The following is a 19,258-nucleotide window of genomic DNA, read 5'->3' as shown; positions in this document are numbered from 1 at the left end:
CTGTGTCTTTATTCCTGTCTTGCCCCTAGGTTCTTCATGACCTTTTTTTTTTTTTCTTAGATTCCATATATATGTGTTAGCATACGGTATTTGTTTTTCTCTTACTGACTTCACTCTGTATGAAAGACTCTAGGTCCATCCACCTCACTACAAATAACTCAATTTTGTTTATTTTTATGGCTGAGTAATATTCCATTGTATATATGTGCCACATCTTCTTTATCCATTCATCTGTTGACAGACACTTAGGTTGCTTCCATGTCCTGGCTATTGTAAGTAGAGCTGCAATGAACATTTTGGTACATGACTCTTTTTAAATTATGGTTTTCTCAGGGTATATGCCCAGTAGTGGGATTGCTGGATCGTGTAGTAGTTCTATTTTTAGTTTTTTAAGGAACCTCCATACTCGTATCCATAGTGGCTGTATCCATTTACATTCCCACCAACAGTGCAAGAGTGTTCCCTTTTCTCCACACCCTCTCCAGCATTTATTGTTTCTAGATTTTTTGATGATGGCCATTCTGACTGGTGTGAGATGATACCTCATTGTAGTTTTGACTTGCATTTCTCTAATGATTAATGATGTTGAGCATTCTTTCATGTGTTTGTTGGCAGTCTGCATAACTTCTTTGGAGAAATGTCTATTTAGGTCTTCTGCCCATTTTTGGATTAGGTTGTTTGTTTTTTTTGATACTGAGCTGCATGAGCTGCTTGTAAATTTTGGAGATTAATCCTTTGTCAGTTGCTTCATTTGCAAATATTTTCTCCCATTCTGAGGGTTGTCTTTTCGTCTTGTTTATGGTTTCCTTTGCTGTGCAAAAGCTTTGAAGTCTCATTAGGTCCCATTTCTTTATTTTTGTTTTTATCTCCATTTCTCTAGGAGGTGGGTCAAAAAGGATCTTGCTGTGATTTATGTCATAGAGTGTTCTGCCTATGTTTTCTTCTAAGAGTTTGATAGTTTCTGGCCTTATATTTAGGTCTTTAATTCATCTTGAGCTTATTTTTGTGTATGGTGTTAGGGAGTGATCTAATCTCATACTTTTACATATACCTTTCCAGTTTTCCCAGCACCACTTATTGAAGAGGCTCTCCTTTCTCCACTGTACACTCCTGCCTCCTTTATCAAAGATAAGGTGACCATATGTGCGTGGGTTTATCTCTGGGCTTTCTATCCTGTTCCATTGATCTATATTTCTGTTTTTGTGCCAGTACCACACTGTCTTGATTACTGTAGCTTTGTCATATAGTCTGAAGTCCGGGAGCCTGATTCCTCCAGCTCCGTTTTTCGTTCGCAAGGTTGCTTTGGCTATTCGGGGTCTTTTGTGTTTCCATACAAATTGTGAAATTTTTTTTTCTAGTTCTGTGAAAAATGCCAGTGGTAGTTTGATAGGGATTGCATTGAATCTGTGAATTGCTTTGGGTAGTAGAGTCATTTTCACAATGTTGATTCTTCCAATCCAAGAACACGGTATATCTCTCCATCTATTTGTATCATCTTTAATTTCTTTCATCAGTGTCTTATAATTTTCTGCATACAGGTCTTTTGTCTCCTTAGGTAGGTTTATTCCTAGATATTGTATTCTTTTTGTTGCAGTGGTAATGGGAGTGTTTTCTTGATTTCACTTTCAGATTTTTCATCATTAGTGTATAGGAATGCCAGAGATTTCTGTGCATTAATTTTGTATCCTGCTACTTTACCAAATTCATTGATTAGCTCTAGTAGTTTTCTGGTAGCATCTTTAGGATTCTCTATGTATAGTATCATGCCATCTGCAAACAGTGACAGCTTTACTTCTTCTTTTCCAGTTTGGATTCCTTTTATTTCTTATTCTTCTCTGATTGCTGTGGCTAAAACTTCCAAAACTATGTTGAATAATAGTGTTGAGAGTGGGCAACCTTGTCTTGTTCCTGATCTTAGAAGAAATGGTTTCAGTTTTTCACCATTGAGGATGATGTTGGCTGTGGGTTTGTCATATATGGCCTTTATTATGTTGAGTTAAGTTCCCTCTATGCCTACGTTCTGCCGGGTTTTTATCATAAATGGGTGTTGAATTTTGTCGAAAGCTTTCTCTGCATCTACTGAGATGATCATATGTTTTTTCTCCTTCAATTTGTTAATATGGTGTATCACATTGATTGATTGGCATATATTGAAGAATCCTTGCATTCCTGGGATAAACCCCACTTGATCATGGTGTATGATCCTTTTAATGTGCTGTTGGATTCTGTTTGCTAGTATTTTGTTGAGGATTTTTGCATCTATGTTCATCAGTGATATTGGCCTGTAGTTTTCTTTCTTTGTGACATCCTTGCCTGGTTTTGGTATCAGGGTGATGGTGGCCTCATAGAATGAGTTTGGGAGTGTTCCTCCCTCTGCTATATTTTGGAAGAGTTTGAGAAGGATAGGGGTTAGCTCTTCTCTAAATGTTTGATAGAATTTGCCTGTGAAGCCATCTGGTCCTGGGCTTTTGTGTGTTGGAAGATTGTTAATCACAGTTTCAATTTCAGTGGTTGTGATTGGTCTGTTCATATTTTCTATTTCTTCCTGATGCAGTCTTGGCAGGTTGTGCATTTCTAAGAATGTGTCCATTTCTTCCAGGTTGTCCATTTAAGTGACATATAGTAGTTGCTTGTAGCAGTCTCTCATGATCTTTTGTATTTCTGCAGTGTCAGTTGTTACTTCTCCTTTTTCATTTCTAATTCTGTTGATCTGAGTCTTCTCCCTTTTTTTCTTGATGAGTCTGGCTAATGGTTTATCAATTTTGTTTATCTTCTCAAAGAACCATCTTTTAGTTTTATTGATCTTTACTGTTGTTTCCTTCATGTCTTTTTCATTTATTTCTGATCTGATCTTTATGATTTCTTTCCTTCTTTGGTTTGAGGAACAAAAAACTTTTGGTTCCTCTTTGTTCTTCTTTCTCTAATTGCTTTAGGTGTAAGGTTAGGTTGTTTATTTGAGACTCTCCTTGTTTCTTGAGGTAGGATTGTATTGCTATAAACTTCCCTCTTAGAACTGCTTTTGTAGCATCCCATAGGTTTGGGGTCATCATGTTTTCATTGTCATTTGTTTCTAGGTATTTTTTGATTTCCTCTTTGATTTCTTCAGTGATATCTTGGTTATTTAGTAGCGTATTGTTTAGCCTACATGTGTTTGTATTTTTTACAGTTTTTGTCCTGTAGTTGATATCTAGTATAGCATTGTGGTCAGAACAGATACTTGAGGCTACTTCAATTTTCTTAAATTTACTGAGGCTTAATTTGTGACCCAAAATATGATCTATCCTGGAGAATGTTCCAGGAGCACTTGAGAAGAAAGTGTATTCTGTTGTTTTGGGAAGGAATGTCCTAAATATCAATTAAGTCCATCGGTCTAATGTGTCATTTAAAGCCTGTGTTTCCTTATTTATTTTCGTTTTGGATGATTGGTGAAAGTGGGGTGTTAAAGTCCCCTACTATTTTTGTGTTACTGTCAATTTCTCATTTTATGGTTGTTACCATTTGCCTTGAGATGCTCCTATGTTGGGTACATAAATATTTACAATTGTTATATCTTCTTCTTGGATTGATCCCTTGATCATTATGTAGTGTCCTTCTTTGTCTCTTGTAATAGTCTTTAATTTAAAGTCTATTTTGTCTGGTATGAGTATTGCTACTCCAGCTTTCTTCTGATTTCCATTTGCATGGAGTATCTTTTTCCATCCCCTCACTTTCAGTCTGTATGTGTCCCTAGGTCTGAAGTGGGTCTCTTGTAGACAACATATATATGGGTCTTGTTTTTGTATCCATTCAGCCAGTCTGTGTCTTTTGTTTGGAGCTTTTAATCCATTTACATTTAACGTAATTATCGATATGTATGTTCTTATTACTACTTTCTTGTTTGGGGTTTGTTTTGTAGGTCTTTTCCTTCTCTTGTGCTCCCTGCCTAGAGAAATTCCTTTAGCCTTTGTTGTAAAGCTGGTTTGATGGTGCTGAATTCTCTTAACTTTTGCTTGTCTGTAAAGGTTTTAATTTCTCCATCGAACCTGAATGAGACCCTTGCTGGGTAGAGTAATCTTGATTGTAGGTTTTTCCCTTTCATCACTTTAAATATGTCCTGCCACTCCCTTCTGGTTTGCAGAGTTTATGCTGACAGATCAGCTGTTAACCTTATGGGAATTCCATTGTATGTTATTTGTTGCTTTTCTCTTACTGCTTTTAATATTTTTTCTTTGTATTTAATTTTTGATACCTTGATTGAATAGTGTCTTGGCATGTTTCTCCTTGGATTTATCCTGTATGGGACTCTCTGTGCTTCCTGGACTTGATTGACTATTTCCTTTCCCAACTAATATCTCTTAAAGTATTTTCTCAAACCCTTTCTTTTTCTATTCTTCTTCTGGGACCCCTATAACTCAAATTTTGGTGCTTTTAATGTCCCAGAGACCTCTGAGACTGTCCTCAATTCTTTTCATTCTTTTTTGTTTATTCTGCTCTGAGGCAGTTATTTCCACTATTTTATCTTCCTGGTCACTTATCCATTCTTCTGCCTCAGTTATTCTGCTATTGATCTCTTCTAGAGAATTTTTAATTTCATCTATTGTGTTGTTCATCATTGTTTGTTTGCTCTTTAGTTGTTCTAGGTCCTTGTTAAACGTTTCTTGTATTTTCTCCATTCTATTTCCAAGATTTTGGATCATCTTTACTATCATTACTCTGAATTCTTTTTCAGGTAGGCTGCCTATTTCCTCTTCATTTGTTTGGTCTGGTGGGTTTTTACCTTGCTTCTTCATCTGCTGCATATTTCTCTGTTTTCTCATTTTGTTTAACTTACTGTGTTTGCAGTCTCCTTTTTGCAGGCTGCAGGTTCATAGTTCCCATTGTTTTTGGTGTCTCTCCCCAGTGGGTGATGTTGGTTCAGTGGGTTGTATAGGCTTCCTGGTGGAGGGGACTGGTGCCTGTGTTCTGGTGGGTGTGGATGGATCTTGTCTTTCTCTTGGGCAGGGCCTCATTTGGTGGTATGTTTTGGGGTGTCTGTGAACTTAGTATTACTTTAGGCAGCCTCTCTGCTAATGGGTGCGGTTGTGTTCCTGTCTTGCTAGTTGTTTAGCATGGAGCATCCAGCACTGGAGCTTGCTGACCGTTGGGTGGAGCTGGGTCTTATTGTTGAGATGGAGATCTCTGGGAGGGCTCTCGCCAATTGATATCATGTGGGGCCGGGAGGTCTCTGGTGGTCCAATGTCCTGGACTCAGCTCTCCCACCTCAGAGGCTCAGGCCTAACACCTGGCCAGAGCACTGAGTCCCTGCCAACCCCATGGCTCAGAAGAAAAGGAAGAAAAAAAAGGGAAGAAAAAAAATAATAAATAATATAAAAACAAATAAAAAAATTTAAAAATTAAAAAAAAAGAAGAGAGCAACCAAACCTATAAACAAATCCACCAATGGTAACAAGCACTAAAAGCTAAACTAAGATAAACATAAGAATCAGAAATAAATCAGTTGCAGAAAGTAAACCCCAAGTCTACAGTTGCTCCCAAAGTCTACTGCCTCAGTTTTGGGAACATTTGTTGTCTATTCAGGTATTCCACAGATGCAGGGTTCATCAAGTTGATTGTGGAGATTTAATCCACTGCTCCTGAGGCTGCTGGTAGAGATTTCCCTTTCTCTTCTTTGTTCGCACAGCTCCTGGGGTTCAGCTTTGGTTTTGGCCCCACCTCTGCATTTAGGTCACCCTCAGGCATCTGTTCCCCACCCAGACAGGAGGGGGTTAAAGCAGCGGCTAATTAGGGCTGTCTTGCTCACTCAGGCCGGGAGAGGAAGGGGTATGGTAGTCATGATTGGAATGCCAGGCGAGCCTATGGCAGCAGAGTCTGGCATGACATTGTAACGGCCTGAGGTGCGCTGTATGTTCTCCTGGGGAAGTTGTCCCTGGATCTCAGGACCCTGTCAGTGGCGTGCTGCACAGGCTCCTGGGTGGGGGGGGGGGTGAGTAGTGACTTGTGCTTGCACACGGGATTCTTGGTGGCAGCGGCAGCAGCGTTCGCAGTTCATGTCCGTCTCTGGGATCTGAGCTGATAGCCGTGGCTCATGCCCTTCTCTGGAGCTCGCTTAAGCAGTGCTCTGCCTTCTGTGGGCACATGGGGAAGGAATCCCCTCTCCTCGCACACCCCGAAACAATGGTATCTTCTGTCTTAGGCAGTTCCAGACTTTCTCCCAGACTCACTCCCGGCTAGCTGTGGCGCACTAGCCCCCTTCAGGCTGTGTTCATGCAGCCAACCCCCGTCCTCTCCCTGGGATCTGACCTCTGAAGCCGGAGGCTCAGCTCCCATCTTCCACCCACCCCTGCGGGTGAGCAGACAGGCCTCTCGGGCTGGTGAGTGCTGGTCAGCACCGATCCTCTGTGCGGGAACCTCTCCGCTTTGCCCTCTGCACCCCTGTTGCTGCGCTCTCCTCCGTGGCTTCGAAGCTCCCCCCTCCACCACCTGCAGTCTCTGCCCGCGAAGGGGCTTCCTAGTGTGTGGAAACCTTTCCTCCTTCACAGCTCCCTCCCACTGGTGCAGGTCCCGTCCCTATTCTTTTGTCTCTTTTTTCTTTCTTCTTTTGCCCTACCCAGGTACATGGGGAGTTTCTTGCCTTTTGGGAGGTCTGAGGTCTTCTGCCAGCGTTCAATAGGTGTTCTATAGGAGCTGTTCCACATGTACATGTATTTTTGATGTATTTGTGGGGAGGAAGGTGATCTCCACGTCTTACTCCTAGGCCATCTTGAAGGTCTCTCTCCTGGAGGGTTGTTCTTTGCTGTTTTTCTGAGAATTGCAAATAGTAGAAAAAGTTGGAAGAATGAAACAGGTTCTTTTTTATGAGTCCTTTAGGTTAACCTAGTTCTTATAAATCTGTGGTCTCCTTCAGATTCATCCATTAATAGGGTAAATTTTACTTTTGCCTTTTTAAAGGATTTATTCTTTATTACCTGCTGGTAATCTGTACATTTATATCAGACATTAATATCTATGCTAATTTTCAAGATTTGTATTGAGTTAAGAATTACCATTCCTTGTCAAAATGTAGGTAGGATTTGTTACTTCTGCACAAATGATTGAAGCCTGTTTGTTTGTTTTTTCTCCTTGTATCTTGGGAATGGATATTTTAGCATTTGCTTTGCAATTACTTTACAAATATTTCCCTTTGAGACATTGTAATGTGGAAGTTTTACTGTTAAGTGAGGGTATGTTGCTTACTAGCTTTATATTGGTTTACTGCTTAATACATACTTTTAAGTACATACTTCTGTCACAATAAAAGGTTTCATTGTTGTCATTCATTTGTTTTTAAATAGGAAATTTGTGTTAAAGACTCTGAAATTGTCTTGTGTGGAGGAACTGAAAGCATGAGCCAGGCTCCCTTCTATGTCAGAAATATTCGTTTTGGAACTACACTTGGATCAGATATCAAGGTTGGAACCATTAAAATTTTTAAAGATTATTTCTTATACTATTGTACTATAATTTTAATAACAGCATTTTGGGGTAGAGAAGAATTTTTAAACCAATTTTGTTAATAGGGGATTGGCAAAATATGGATGATTTGAAATTTGTTAACTATTTCGTAGTTGTTAATTTTGACATTTTAACTCACATAAAATTAGACTTTGTCTCGGCACATCTTTGGTAGTGGCATTAACACCTGGGGAGATGGAGGAAGGGAAGGAATGGATTAAAAAGATGGGCAAAGGTTGAATTAATCTCTCTATTGAATAATTGGTAAACCAAATAATTAAATCTTTACCATGATTTATGGAAATTTTATTTCTGGAGCAATCTCCATTGAATAGATTTCTTCTTTATCACAGAAAACATTCTCCTCAAATATAGTTTATAGTGTCCCAAATCAGTCAGATAAAAAATGACCCTTTGAGAACTGCCTGAGTAGTACTGAAGAAAAGTGATAGGGACTTCCCTGGTGGGACAGTGATTAAGACTCCACGCCCCCAATGCAGGGGACCCAGGTTCGATCCCTGGTCAGGGAACTAGATCCCACACGCATGCCGCAACTGAGAGTTCGCGTGCCACAACTAAGGAGCCCACCTGCCTCAACTAAGCCCTGGTGCAACCAAATAAATAAATATTTTAAAAAAAGAGTGATAGTATGCTGTCCTTCCCACATCAAAGGGCTGATGACATTGTATATTCTTAGGCTATCCCAGTCGTAATCATTGATTTATCCCGTTCACCCAGTTTCTCACCTTGCCTTTTTGAAAGTTGAAAGGAGTATGACTTAGAAAATATGAGGTAATATTTAAGATACCTAATATGTTTAAGAAAACCTTCGGGAAGACAGGTCAGTGACTCAAAAGGTGACAAGGCAGTCTAGAAGAAACAGGTGGAGTACATTTATCAGAGACTTAACTAATTGGATAGCAAATACCAACCATTACTCAAGGAGCCTATTCCAGGCTCTTTTCAACCTTGTAGTAACAGCTGATTGAACCAGCTGTTCCTGCCACAGAAGGCATGGGATGGAAAAAGAGCACAGCCGTACGCTGTTGTAAGGGGCTTGTAACTGCTTGACAAAGGTGGCTGCAGGGAAGTGTTGCACGAGGACTCTGAAGTTTCTTACAAAATGGAACCACAAGGGTTGAAGTTTTGATTGTGGGGTGAGTTCCTGCGTGTGTCACCCTGCACGCTTAGCACTGCTGGCTCTCTGTAGACCCCTGCATGCAGAGAGGAGGGTGTGTGCAGTTTATTATGGCGTTGGATGGTGTTAAAAAATGTCTCAGAACTGAATATAAATCAATACTAAGTGCTTATCAGAAAATCTGATTGTACTGTTTTCATTGGAACTGTTGATTATTTAAAGAAATGATGGCATATCGCTTTCAAAAGATACGCTTTACAGATCATTTTATTAATGTCTTTAATAGCTGGAAGACTCTTTGTGGACAGGATTAACAGATCAGCATATCCAAATCCCAATGGCTATTACTGCAGAGAATCTTGCTGCAAAACATAAAATCAGCAGAGAAGACAGTGACAAATATGCCCTGCAGTCACAGCAGAGGTGGAAAGCTGGTCAGTGAAATTGTTTATTATAAATATCTATAGAAAGAAAACTAGGAAAGATTTTTATCGTTTTAGATTATGAAGGTCATATAATAATATTAGCTTAAAATTATACCTTTAGAAAACCACAGTTTTTCATTATTCCTTTTTTTTAATGATTAAATATTCTACAATTTTAAATTAACTGGGTGTTTCTCTTTTGAAGTATGTGAATACTACTTAAAAAGTAGTATGGGTCTTCCCTGGTGGCGCAGTGGTTGAGAGTCCGCCTGCCGATGCAGGGGACGCGGGTTCGTGCCCCGGTCCGAGAGGATCCCACATGCCACGGAGCGGCTGGGCCGGTGGGCCATGGCCGCTGGGCCTGCGCGTCTGGAGCCTGTGCTCCACGACGGGAGGGGCCACAAGAGTGAGAGGCCTGTGTACCGCAAAAAAAAAAAAAAAAAAAAAAAAAAAGTAGTATGGTTAGTTGGCCCTATCTGGACACTTGAATTTTGCCCCAAACTGGTCAGCAGAAGACTGTGAGGACTATGATACACTCCATCAGAGATGATGGCTCACTGGGACAGCTGGGACAGAGAGGATATCCTCCCCCGAGAGGCATATTATATGCACAAGAAGGGGATGATATGTTTGGGAAAGACCCATTGGGTATCCTTTTATGACTTCTCTCTCCCATTCCTAACTGAGAATCCTTGCACCTGACTCAGAGACTCAGAATAGTCCAAGGCCCTAGATGTGGTGCCACGGTGCCCTTGTGTAACATTGCACACTGCTGGTGAGCCAGTCCAAAATGAGCAAGGTGACAGCCATTCTTTTATCAGTATGGTGAGTTGAAGAAATTTGTTAGTCCTCTGAAAAGGGTTTTGAAAACTAAACTGTTATAAATGAGCAGAAGCTCTTATTTAAGGGTATTAACTACTTGGAATGGTGAGGATAAAGTTCATTTTAGCATTTCAAGAGAGATAAGTCTGATGGAGCCAATCCAACTCATCCTCTGTTTTTTAGTTACACATTTAAGTGAAAGGGTATTGGTGTAGAGGTCAAGCGTTATCAGCCTATTTCTAGTTTTGCCACATACAGTTTTTCTGACTTCAGTCAAGTCATTTGTTCACCAAGTATTTATTCACTGAGCTAATAACAGAGATAAAAATATTTGCCTTCCCTTTTTTCCTAACAGAGTTGTGAGAACCAAATAAGGAAAGTGTTAGCCTGCTATAAAGTGATATCAAAATTAAGGTGATATTATTCCTGGCTTACTGTATTTCTGAAGCTTTATATTACTATTGTCCAGTCCAGTCAGTGGAGGTGGAAGTAGGTAAGCTGTTTTACTTAGAATTGTGTCAGTAATAGCACATATAATTTCTTCAGGTTGCCTGTCATTAAATTTCAGTCATAGATTACTTGGTGACATAGACAACTTGGTAACTTTTTTTCTAATTGTGGTAAGAACACTTAACGTGGGATCTATCCTCTTAATAAAATTTTAAGTGTACAATACATTATTGTTGACTGTAGGTACAGCTTGGTAACTTTTTAATTACTTCATGTCTCACCCAGAGAAGTTAAAAAAGGGCATGAAATCCATTCAGTGCCATTACACCTGTAGGTAACATAACAAACACTAATAGTCTAGCAGTATCTTGTAAAAAAAATCGGAAATTGTAATTTTAAAAAGGTACAGAACGCATCTGCATGGATGATAGTATATTAAATCCTCCAGTAGGCAAGGTAAGTTATGTAAGTAATAAAGGCTTATATTAAAATAGACTGAGATATACTGAAATATAGGGACTGAAATTAAACTGAAATATTAAATTAAACTGAAATATAGGGACTGAAATATTAAATTAAACTGAAATATAGGGACTTCCCTGGCAGTTAAACTGAAATATAAGGACTTCCCTGGCAGTCCAGTGGTTAGGACCCTGCGCTTCTACTTCAAGGGGCACTGGTTCCACGCCTGGTTGGGGAACTAAGATCCTGCAAGCTGTGTGGTGCAGCCTAAATAAATAAATTGAAGGATATATTTGATTTCATTTTTCTGCTTTCTGTTATTTTTTCCTCTTTTTAATGAATAGTCTTTCTACTATTTCAGCTAATGATGCTGGTTACTTTAATAATGAGATGGCACCAATTGAGGTGAAGACAAAGAAAGGAAAACAGACAATGCAGGTAGATGAACATGCTCGGCCCCAAACAACCCTGGAGCAGTTAAATAAACTTCCTCCGGTGTTCAAGAAAGAAGGAACCGTTACTGCAGGGAACGCATCGGTAGGTAGCACCACGGATTATCTTGAACTCTTCCTGATGTGTTCATTGCAAAATAATCATGCAGTACCTTTTAGATACCTTTCATGCTAGTCTTTGCTTATCTAGCTTAAGCTAGTAGTGTTCATATTCTATTAATTTGGGTTTTCATAGTCCAAAATAAAATATTTTAGCCAGGAGCCGTTATATAATATGTTTCCAATTTTTTAGTCTTTTCAGAATGTTAGAAGGAAATCTAGCTGGCTTATTATTTTAGTTTTTCTTCCTCATGTATACAACTCATCAGATTTCTTCTTACATCTACCCACATCTGGATATAAGCTTTTTCTTGACATTCTTTCCTATTTTCCCGTAGTGAGGTTGTATTCTGTGCCTAAAACAATCTCTTTAATCCAGGAGTGTGCCACTAATACTACTTGTATCCCAAATTGTGGCACCGCTTCCTATGTATTGCCAGAATCCTAATACCACTCCATTAGTTTGAACCTTGATTAACTATATTCTTTTACCCTCTAGTTAACATCTGTTTCTGTTTCCAAGGGGATTTCTGATGGTGCTGGAGCTGTTATCATAGCTAGTGAAGATGCTGTTAAAAAACATAACTTCACACCACTGGCAAGAATTGTGGGCTATTTTGTATCAGGATGTGATCCCACTATCATGGGTATTGGTAAGTTTGTGGTGAAACAAACTGGTTCTGTTACATTTCTGAAGATAAGGCTTCTTTGGCATTCAGATTCCTGAAACAGTGGCTAAATCAAGGGCACTTGTAGAGAAAAGGAGATTGTTAATCAATCATTTAAACAACTTATCTTTATGAAAAACTGTGCCAGGCATAATAGGAAGATCAAGGCCATGTAAACTCCTTGTGGGCAGTAATCGTGTCCCGTTGTCCATTTAAGATACATAAAATTAACACACGGTAAACAACATAGAAGGATTATGAGGTACTGATAAGATGGAAGAAAACGTGAGATGGAAAAATCATGGGGTGAAATAGAGAAGATACACACCCCACTGGGTGTTTTACACATGGTCCTTAATATATCTCATTTAATCTTCCCACAACTCTAGTAACTGCTTTGTGAGTCTTTTTTTTTTTCTTTATTACAGTCTTAAAAGCTTACTAGCTTTCAGCTACCCGCTGTCAGCAAAATATAACTTTCATCTTAGGAATGGAAGGTAGCTTGAAAAATTAAATATCTGTATGTTGATATGGCATTTATCATTTTGGTATCTAGGGCAGTGGTTCCCAACCCCAAATGATCAGAATCTACCCATAACCCTACTCCACCCCAAGGTTTTGTTTCAGAAGGTCCAGGGTAGAGCCTAGGAATGTGGGGTTTTTTCAGTGTACCTTGATTGTTTTCATGATCAACCATATTTATTTGATATAGATGAGTAGTTATTTTATAGTTTTCAGTTTAACCTCATTTAAGAGGTTCTGATACATTTTGACATAGTTGGTGAGCAAGAAAATGTAGCTTTTCTTCCTTCTATTTCAGGGCCTGAATGTTTGCCCCGTAGTACAATAAATGCCATTGAAATGCCTCTTCAGCCGGGGCAGCTCTTGCTTTATCTGTTATAGGGTTTCATTTGTAGAAAGGATTCCAGTGCTTCACAAGAAGTGAGTTAAAAACCAGCTCAAAGCACTTCTGATGAGATGCTTATAGCCCCCAAAGGTACCCAAGGTTACACAGCTGTTAGTGGTAGGATCTAGCACTAGGAGTAAAGTGTCCTTTTCCCAAAAAGAATACTCTACCTTCCTGAGTCCCAGTAAATAGCAGAGTGGTATGGAAACAGTCCTTTAAAAATTAGCTTGTGGCCTAGCTTATTGTTACAATTGAGTGTAATGATTCTAAGTTAATATGAACACATTTAGTCATGCTGACTGTGGTTATGGTGACATGGAAGTATGTACAATGGTTTTACACCCTCAGCTTTCAGTTCTGTGTACCTTTCACCCCTGTAGGATACTTCACCCCCTGACCATGCTGGATAACTGATGCTCTTCTATCGACTACCCATCCCATTTTCATGTCTTAGAGATACAAAGAGAATCTGGAATTAGATTCTGTATTAAATCAGTAGCCAGTGTAGAACTGATGCTTTAAATTGAAAAGTGTTAATTGGATGGCCCTGCCAATCAGCAGACTGTTGTCCAAGAAACTTTTTAACTAGGTGACAAAATTAATTACATTGTATTGAGATTGTGTTTTGCTTTTCTTATAGACTGATTTCCCATTTTACCTTAGGTATGTTTGTGAAACTTGATACAGAATATTTGACTACTTGAATTCAACAAAACACACCACATATTTTTTTTTAGACATTTATGGCAATTTCATTCTCTAAGATAGAGAAGTAGATACTCATCCCTAGCCAGATTTTTTTTTTTTTGGAAAGAAATATCAATTTACTTAAAAATTATGAGCAGTATTAAATTGTCATTAGTGATCATCAGAAATCTGGGAGCTAAAGTTTATTTCAAAAGTTTTTTAAGGTGGATTTGCATTTCTTCAGTGGGGGTTATATTTTATTTCAAATCTCTGCTTACCATTGGAGTTATAAACGTCTCCTTGCTTTAGATATCTTTTCCCTGAAGTGCCTGGTAGCTTCCTATCTTACTGTGCCCATATGGAGATACTACTGCTGTTTCTTGCCTTTTGTCCAAATGGGCCTGAAAATTCAGAGTGTAGCCACAGTCACTTCTATACTGGGAATACATATGATTTGTATCCCAGGAGAGCACTCAGTCTGCCTTACCATTTGGTATTAAGAATGATCTATACATGGGAATTCCCTGGTGCTCCTGTGGTTAGGACTTGGAGCTTTCACTGCTGTGACCCGGGTTCAATCCCTGGTTGGGGAACTAAGATCCCACAAGCTGCACAAAGCGGCCAAATTTTTTTTTAAATAAAAGCTAAAATTAAAAAAAATACATTAAAAAAAAGAGCAAAAAAACACCTATGTGTGTATGTACATACATGTGTATATAAATTTGTGGAACCAATGAGCTTTGATCTCTCAATATTACCATGAGGGAAATAGGAGTTCATTAATAAAGGAAGACTTTCTAGAAAAAAAAAAAAAAAAAAAGAATGATCTATACAAAACCCCATATGACTCCTTGGCTGTTTGAACTCTTAAAGTCACTTATGGTAGACCTTTTCATGTTAAGTCTCTCATCTACAACTTGCATAAACAGCTTTTCACCCTGGTCCCATTTCCTGTTTCTTTATTGTCATATCATTCAGTATTGTGTGCTATCAGGGTGGCAAGATTTTCAGCTACTAACTGTCACTTTATTTCCTCCTTACTTACCTGATTAGTAAAGAAGGAGAAATTTGATACTTATAAGATGAAATTGGGTTTTGTTCTTATATAGGTCCTGTCCCTGCTATCAGTGGGGCACTGAAGAAAACAGGACTAAATCTTAAGGATATGGATTTGGTAGAAGTAAGTGTTCTACTTTTTTTACAGCACAGATAAACCACCAACTTCTATTGCATAAATGGCTTTAGTTTGATTTTTATAGCTCTTTTTGTTTTAGTACCATTAAACTTTCCAAATGATGTGAATCTAAATAAGTATTACTTTCATTACATGCCTGTATTGGCATATAATCAGGCAGTACCTGATTTAAATGCCTTATTTATAGTTGAATAATTAAAAGAGCCTGATTTCTTCTACTAAAGTATAAACTCTTGGAAACTTTTTATGACGTCGTAAGATTCTACTACATTTTAGACTATTAATGTTCCTGTTGAATTGAATTGAATGTTATATAAGGTGGGTGAGAAATAAGTAACTTTAACCTTATTTTATGGATTAAAGTGAAAAAATACAGGTAAAAAATTGACCTAATATAAAAACAATAATCTGATCCCAAATCTAAAAGATTCTTGCACTTCTGCCAAGTTAAAAACCACCACCATCCCCCAAACTTACCTTTGGCTTTTACACCATAGTGTGGCTTGATTTGGAATGCACCTATCATAATTTTTGGCATTGGAAACTTAGATATATTGAAAGAGTGATTTGTTTAATGTTAGTTTAAAACAAAGGCATCTTAAATATTTAGTAAAATTAAAAGAAAGGATTAAGCAAATGCTTAAAAATGGATTATATACATTCTACATTTGGGGAGTATTTGAAAATTTTAGGTAATTAAGCTACTTGATATTGGGAAATAACTAATATAACAAAGAAAATCTCTCTATTTAAACTAATAGAGAAAGGGCCTTTTCACTCTAGGCACATGTGTGACGTCCTCTGTGATAATCTCTCACCAAGTAACTGGTTTCAGACGAATGGTTTATCCTTAAATCTCTTCTTCCATTCTTTGCTGGTCATAGCTCAGAGCTTCAAAGGGGGCTGCTTAATTACCATATTTGTATTAGCAAATAAGTACCATTAAATTTCTGACTTTAGATTTCACACTTAAAACTCTTGAAATATGTCAGCTCCGCAGAGCTGTTCGTCACCATTTATAGATGTATAAACACTCAAAGACATAGCTCTCAACACCGTGACATGATTGTCTTTGGGACTTCTGATGATCGTAAGGTCGTTTTTCCTAGGTTCGAAAGCCTAGTTTCACAACATATTCTAGGTTTCTTAGTACCTCCTTAACCATGACTATATAAAATGGAAAAATAATGTTGGATCTAAGGACAAAAAAAAGGACCATCTTGGGAGAGGACAAAATATAGTAGAAAAGAACACAAGGCTGGATTTTTATCCTAACCCTGGAAAAGTTACCTTTTTAAAAATCCGTTTCCTTATCTATAAAATTCCCTAGCTAAGGTCATATGAAAATATAGTGCTATAAACATGAAATAAGGTAATTCTCATATGCAGCCTTGTTAAGTATAATACAAGAATATGATACTTTTTACTTCTGGCCACGTTTCAACATGGTTGTTGCTACGCTCTCCTCCACGGCTCTGAAGCTTCCCCCCCACCCATCCCCAGTCTCTGCCAGTGAAGGGTCTTCCTAGTGTGTGGAAACCTTTCCTCCTTCACAGCTCCCTCCCAGAGATGTAGGTCCCATCCCTATTCTTTTGTCTCTGTTTTTTCTTTTTTCTTTTACCCTACCCAGTACATGGGAATTTTCTTGCCTTTGGGGAAGTCTGAGGTCTTCTGCCAGTGTTCATTGGGTATTCTGTAGGAGCTGTTCCACATGTAGATGTATTTTTGATGTATTTGTGGGGATGAAGGTGATCTCCGCATCTTACTCCTCCACCATCTTGAAGCTGTCCCCCCTGATGGTTTATTCTTTATTGTCTATCAGTTTCTTGGAAGTGTGGCTAGTAGTACTGAGTAGTAGTAATAATAATAGCAACTATTTATTGAATACTTGCTTGTGTCAGATAATACACTAAACACTTAATACCCACGATTTCACTTAACCTTAACAATAACTCTTAAGATGATACGACAGTCACATTTTACCACTGAAGAAATTTGAGTGTCAAGAGAGTTTAAAGAACATCCATATAGCCAAGATTTGAACTGTCCATCTAGCTGCAGAACCTGTGGGCTTTCTACAGTATCCTACTGCCTCTAGTCCAGTATCCATTTATAGTATCACTGAGGATTTCTTTTCTCTGAGGGATGCATTACACTTAAAGTATCACTTAGTAAATATACCCATTTTCAAACCTGTTATCTTTACAAAGAATGATTGAAGATAAATTAAAATAACCTTGCAATGTAATTTAAGTAGGAAAAAAAACAGGATAATTAGCCATTGACAGGACTGGACAGTTCTCAGTTAGAAATAAGTTTGTGAATAAGGATTTTTATTAGTGTTTTGATTGTTTTAAGGTGAATGAAGCTTTTGCTCCCCAGTACCTGGCAGTTGAAAAGAGTTTGGATCTTGACCCAAGTAAAACCAACGTGAATGGAGGGGCCATTGCTTTGGGTCACCCATTAGGGGGATCTGGATCAAGAATTACTGCACACCTGGTTCATGAATTAAGGTACATGCTAGAAATTGTTGCTTTTCAGATTTACCATCTTTTGTGTAAATGCATGAATTTAGGTTTCCCCAGAACAATCCAACATTTTTCATTCTTCTTACCACCTCGCACTACTTCTCACCAGGAACAGGTTATTTGGATACCCCTTTTTCAGTAGACCTTATAGATGACTCAGTTGACTTGTTGGTGCCTCTGCTCTTGGGATGCTTGCTCTTACTCACATTTGCAGTGCAGCCACTCAGCACGTGTTCACTGAGGGCCTAGTGTACATCTGGCCCCATCCCTGGTGCTGGTGCAGAGCAGCGAGCCCGTGATGAGGCCCTGGTTCTCATGGCACTTGCATTCTAGTGCCAGTTATAAGAGTGAGACACAATTATTTAAGAAAACAAAATACTGATCTAGGTGCTGTCATTTAAGAAACCTAAGCAAACTGACAATTTGGGTCTGAGCTAAGTTTTTCCTTCATTGTTTCCAGGGTTCCAGGAGGAGCCTTCTGTGTGTTTGATACTTTTCAGTTTTAATAGAAGAGCTCCTCCTTCTGTACTGTGTATTTTGGATCATTTTGCTCTTTTAGTACAGAAATTGCAAACAAAACCAAATATGTCAGGGCAGAAAAATCACTCTGCCCCCCTGTGAATTTAAGGTAAACAGGACTCCTATTTCACTTAATGATTGAGATGAAATGAGTGATTGATGTGCACAAAAAATAATTCCTTGATGGTTTCTCAAGGTTATTCTATCAGGACTGAAGAATTAGAGCAGATGGTACTTTAAAGGTGTCTGATTTTTATGAAAGGGACATGAAATGTTTCTAAATTATCTGACCTTTCATATGGACGAACTTCAGTAATTATACTTATTCTAAGGTTCATAAAAATCTAAAACAAATAAATCAAAGGGGCTGAGTATTTACTCCCCCTTCTTCAACTTCCAGTTTATCCCAATTACCTCCTGTCCTCACTCCTTCCTCACAGCAGCCTAAGCTTTTATATTTGTTTCAGCCTCCCTCTTCTGTGTTACTACTTTTTTTAAAAAAATAAGAATATCCAGCTTTCCAAATTCTTTCTCCTCTTTTCTCCAATATTGAGGACTGGAAAAAAGATTAAGCTGATGAGCTGAACAAGAATGAATAATGTAAATGTGACCATTATAAATACTATTTACTTAATTATCTAATTCTATACATTCTTTATTCAAGTAGATTTCAGCCACTGCTTTCTTTCTTAGGCGTCGGGGTGGAAAATACGCTGTAGGATCGGCCTGCATTGGAGGGGGCCAAGGAATTGCGGTCATCATTGAGAACACAGCTTGAAGAGAGTAGGGAGCCTGCCCTGGTCCACGTTCACATGACTTGGCCAGGCCACAGTACGCCAGGTGACCTTCAGAGAAGCTGTGAAGGTTATGCCATGCCCTGCACTGAGAGTCATTGAGTTTGGTCAAGGAATGGTGAGGCAAAGATGCATTTATCATGAACAAGAGCCCATGCCAGAATAAATTCTCTCAAATTTGTACCAAATATGCTGCATTTCTGAACTAAAATCCAACTATAGAAGTCCTTAAACAGAATTGTATCCTTGCCAAATAACCACTGCTTATGTCTTAGATAATATGATTGCAGGGAAATTGAATAAATTCTGCCTTAACTTCAGCTAATCCTTTCCTATCATTTCTTGTATTTTTCTAAATTTTTAATTGAGGTAAAATACACATAACATAAAATTTACCATCTTAATCATTTTTAAGCCTATAGTTCAGTGGCATTAAATACATTCACATTGTTATGCAACCATCACCACAATGCATCTCCAGAATTCTTTTCATCTTAGAGAACTGAAACTCTACACCCATTAAACAACTCCCCATTCCTCCCTCTCTGCAGCCCTTGGCAACCACCTTCTGCTTTCTGTCTCTATGTAGCTGACTTGGACAGGTCCCTCATATAAGTGGAATCATACAGCATTTGTCCTTTT

The 19,258-nt window shown here is 38.4% G+C and overlaps 1 protein-coding gene and 1 long non-coding RNA gene across 2 annotated transcripts in view; both read left to right on the top strand.

Annotated features, from left to right (window-relative positions):
• Positions 1-18,936, top strand: part of ACAA2 (acetyl-CoA acyltransferase 2) — a 37,067-nt gene extending 18,131 nt beyond the window's left edge. The window contains exons 4-10 of the mRNA XM_082641133.1: positions 7,311-7,427; positions 8,895-9,042; positions 11,129-11,304; positions 11,842-11,971; positions 14,690-14,760; positions 17,134-17,288; positions 18,516-18,936. Coding sequence (XP_082497259.1) covers positions 7,311-7,427; positions 8,895-9,042; positions 11,129-11,304; positions 11,842-11,971; positions 14,690-14,760; positions 17,134-17,288; positions 18,516-18,600 — 882 coding nt within the window. The 3' untranslated portion in view covers positions 18,601-18,936. The remainder of the gene's footprint in view (positions 1-7,310; positions 7,428-8,894; positions 9,043-11,128; positions 11,305-11,841; positions 11,972-14,689; positions 14,761-17,133; positions 17,289-18,515) is intronic.
• Positions 11,981-14,403, top strand: LOC309814895. Its single transcript, XR_014295770.1, has 2 exons — positions 11,981-12,992; positions 13,028-14,403. It is a non-coding gene; the product is annotated as an uncharacterized lncRNA (long non-coding RNA).
• Positions 18,937-19,258: the final 322 nt, after the last annotated feature.

This window comes from Mesoplodon mirus, assembly GCF_964341445.2.
Source record: "Mesoplodon mirus genome assembly, chromosome: 13".
Classification (NCBI taxonomy): Eukaryota; Metazoa; Chordata; class Mammalia; order Artiodactyla; family Ziphiidae; genus Mesoplodon; species Mesoplodon mirus.
This window is presented reverse-complemented; position numbering and strand designations above follow the sequence as displayed.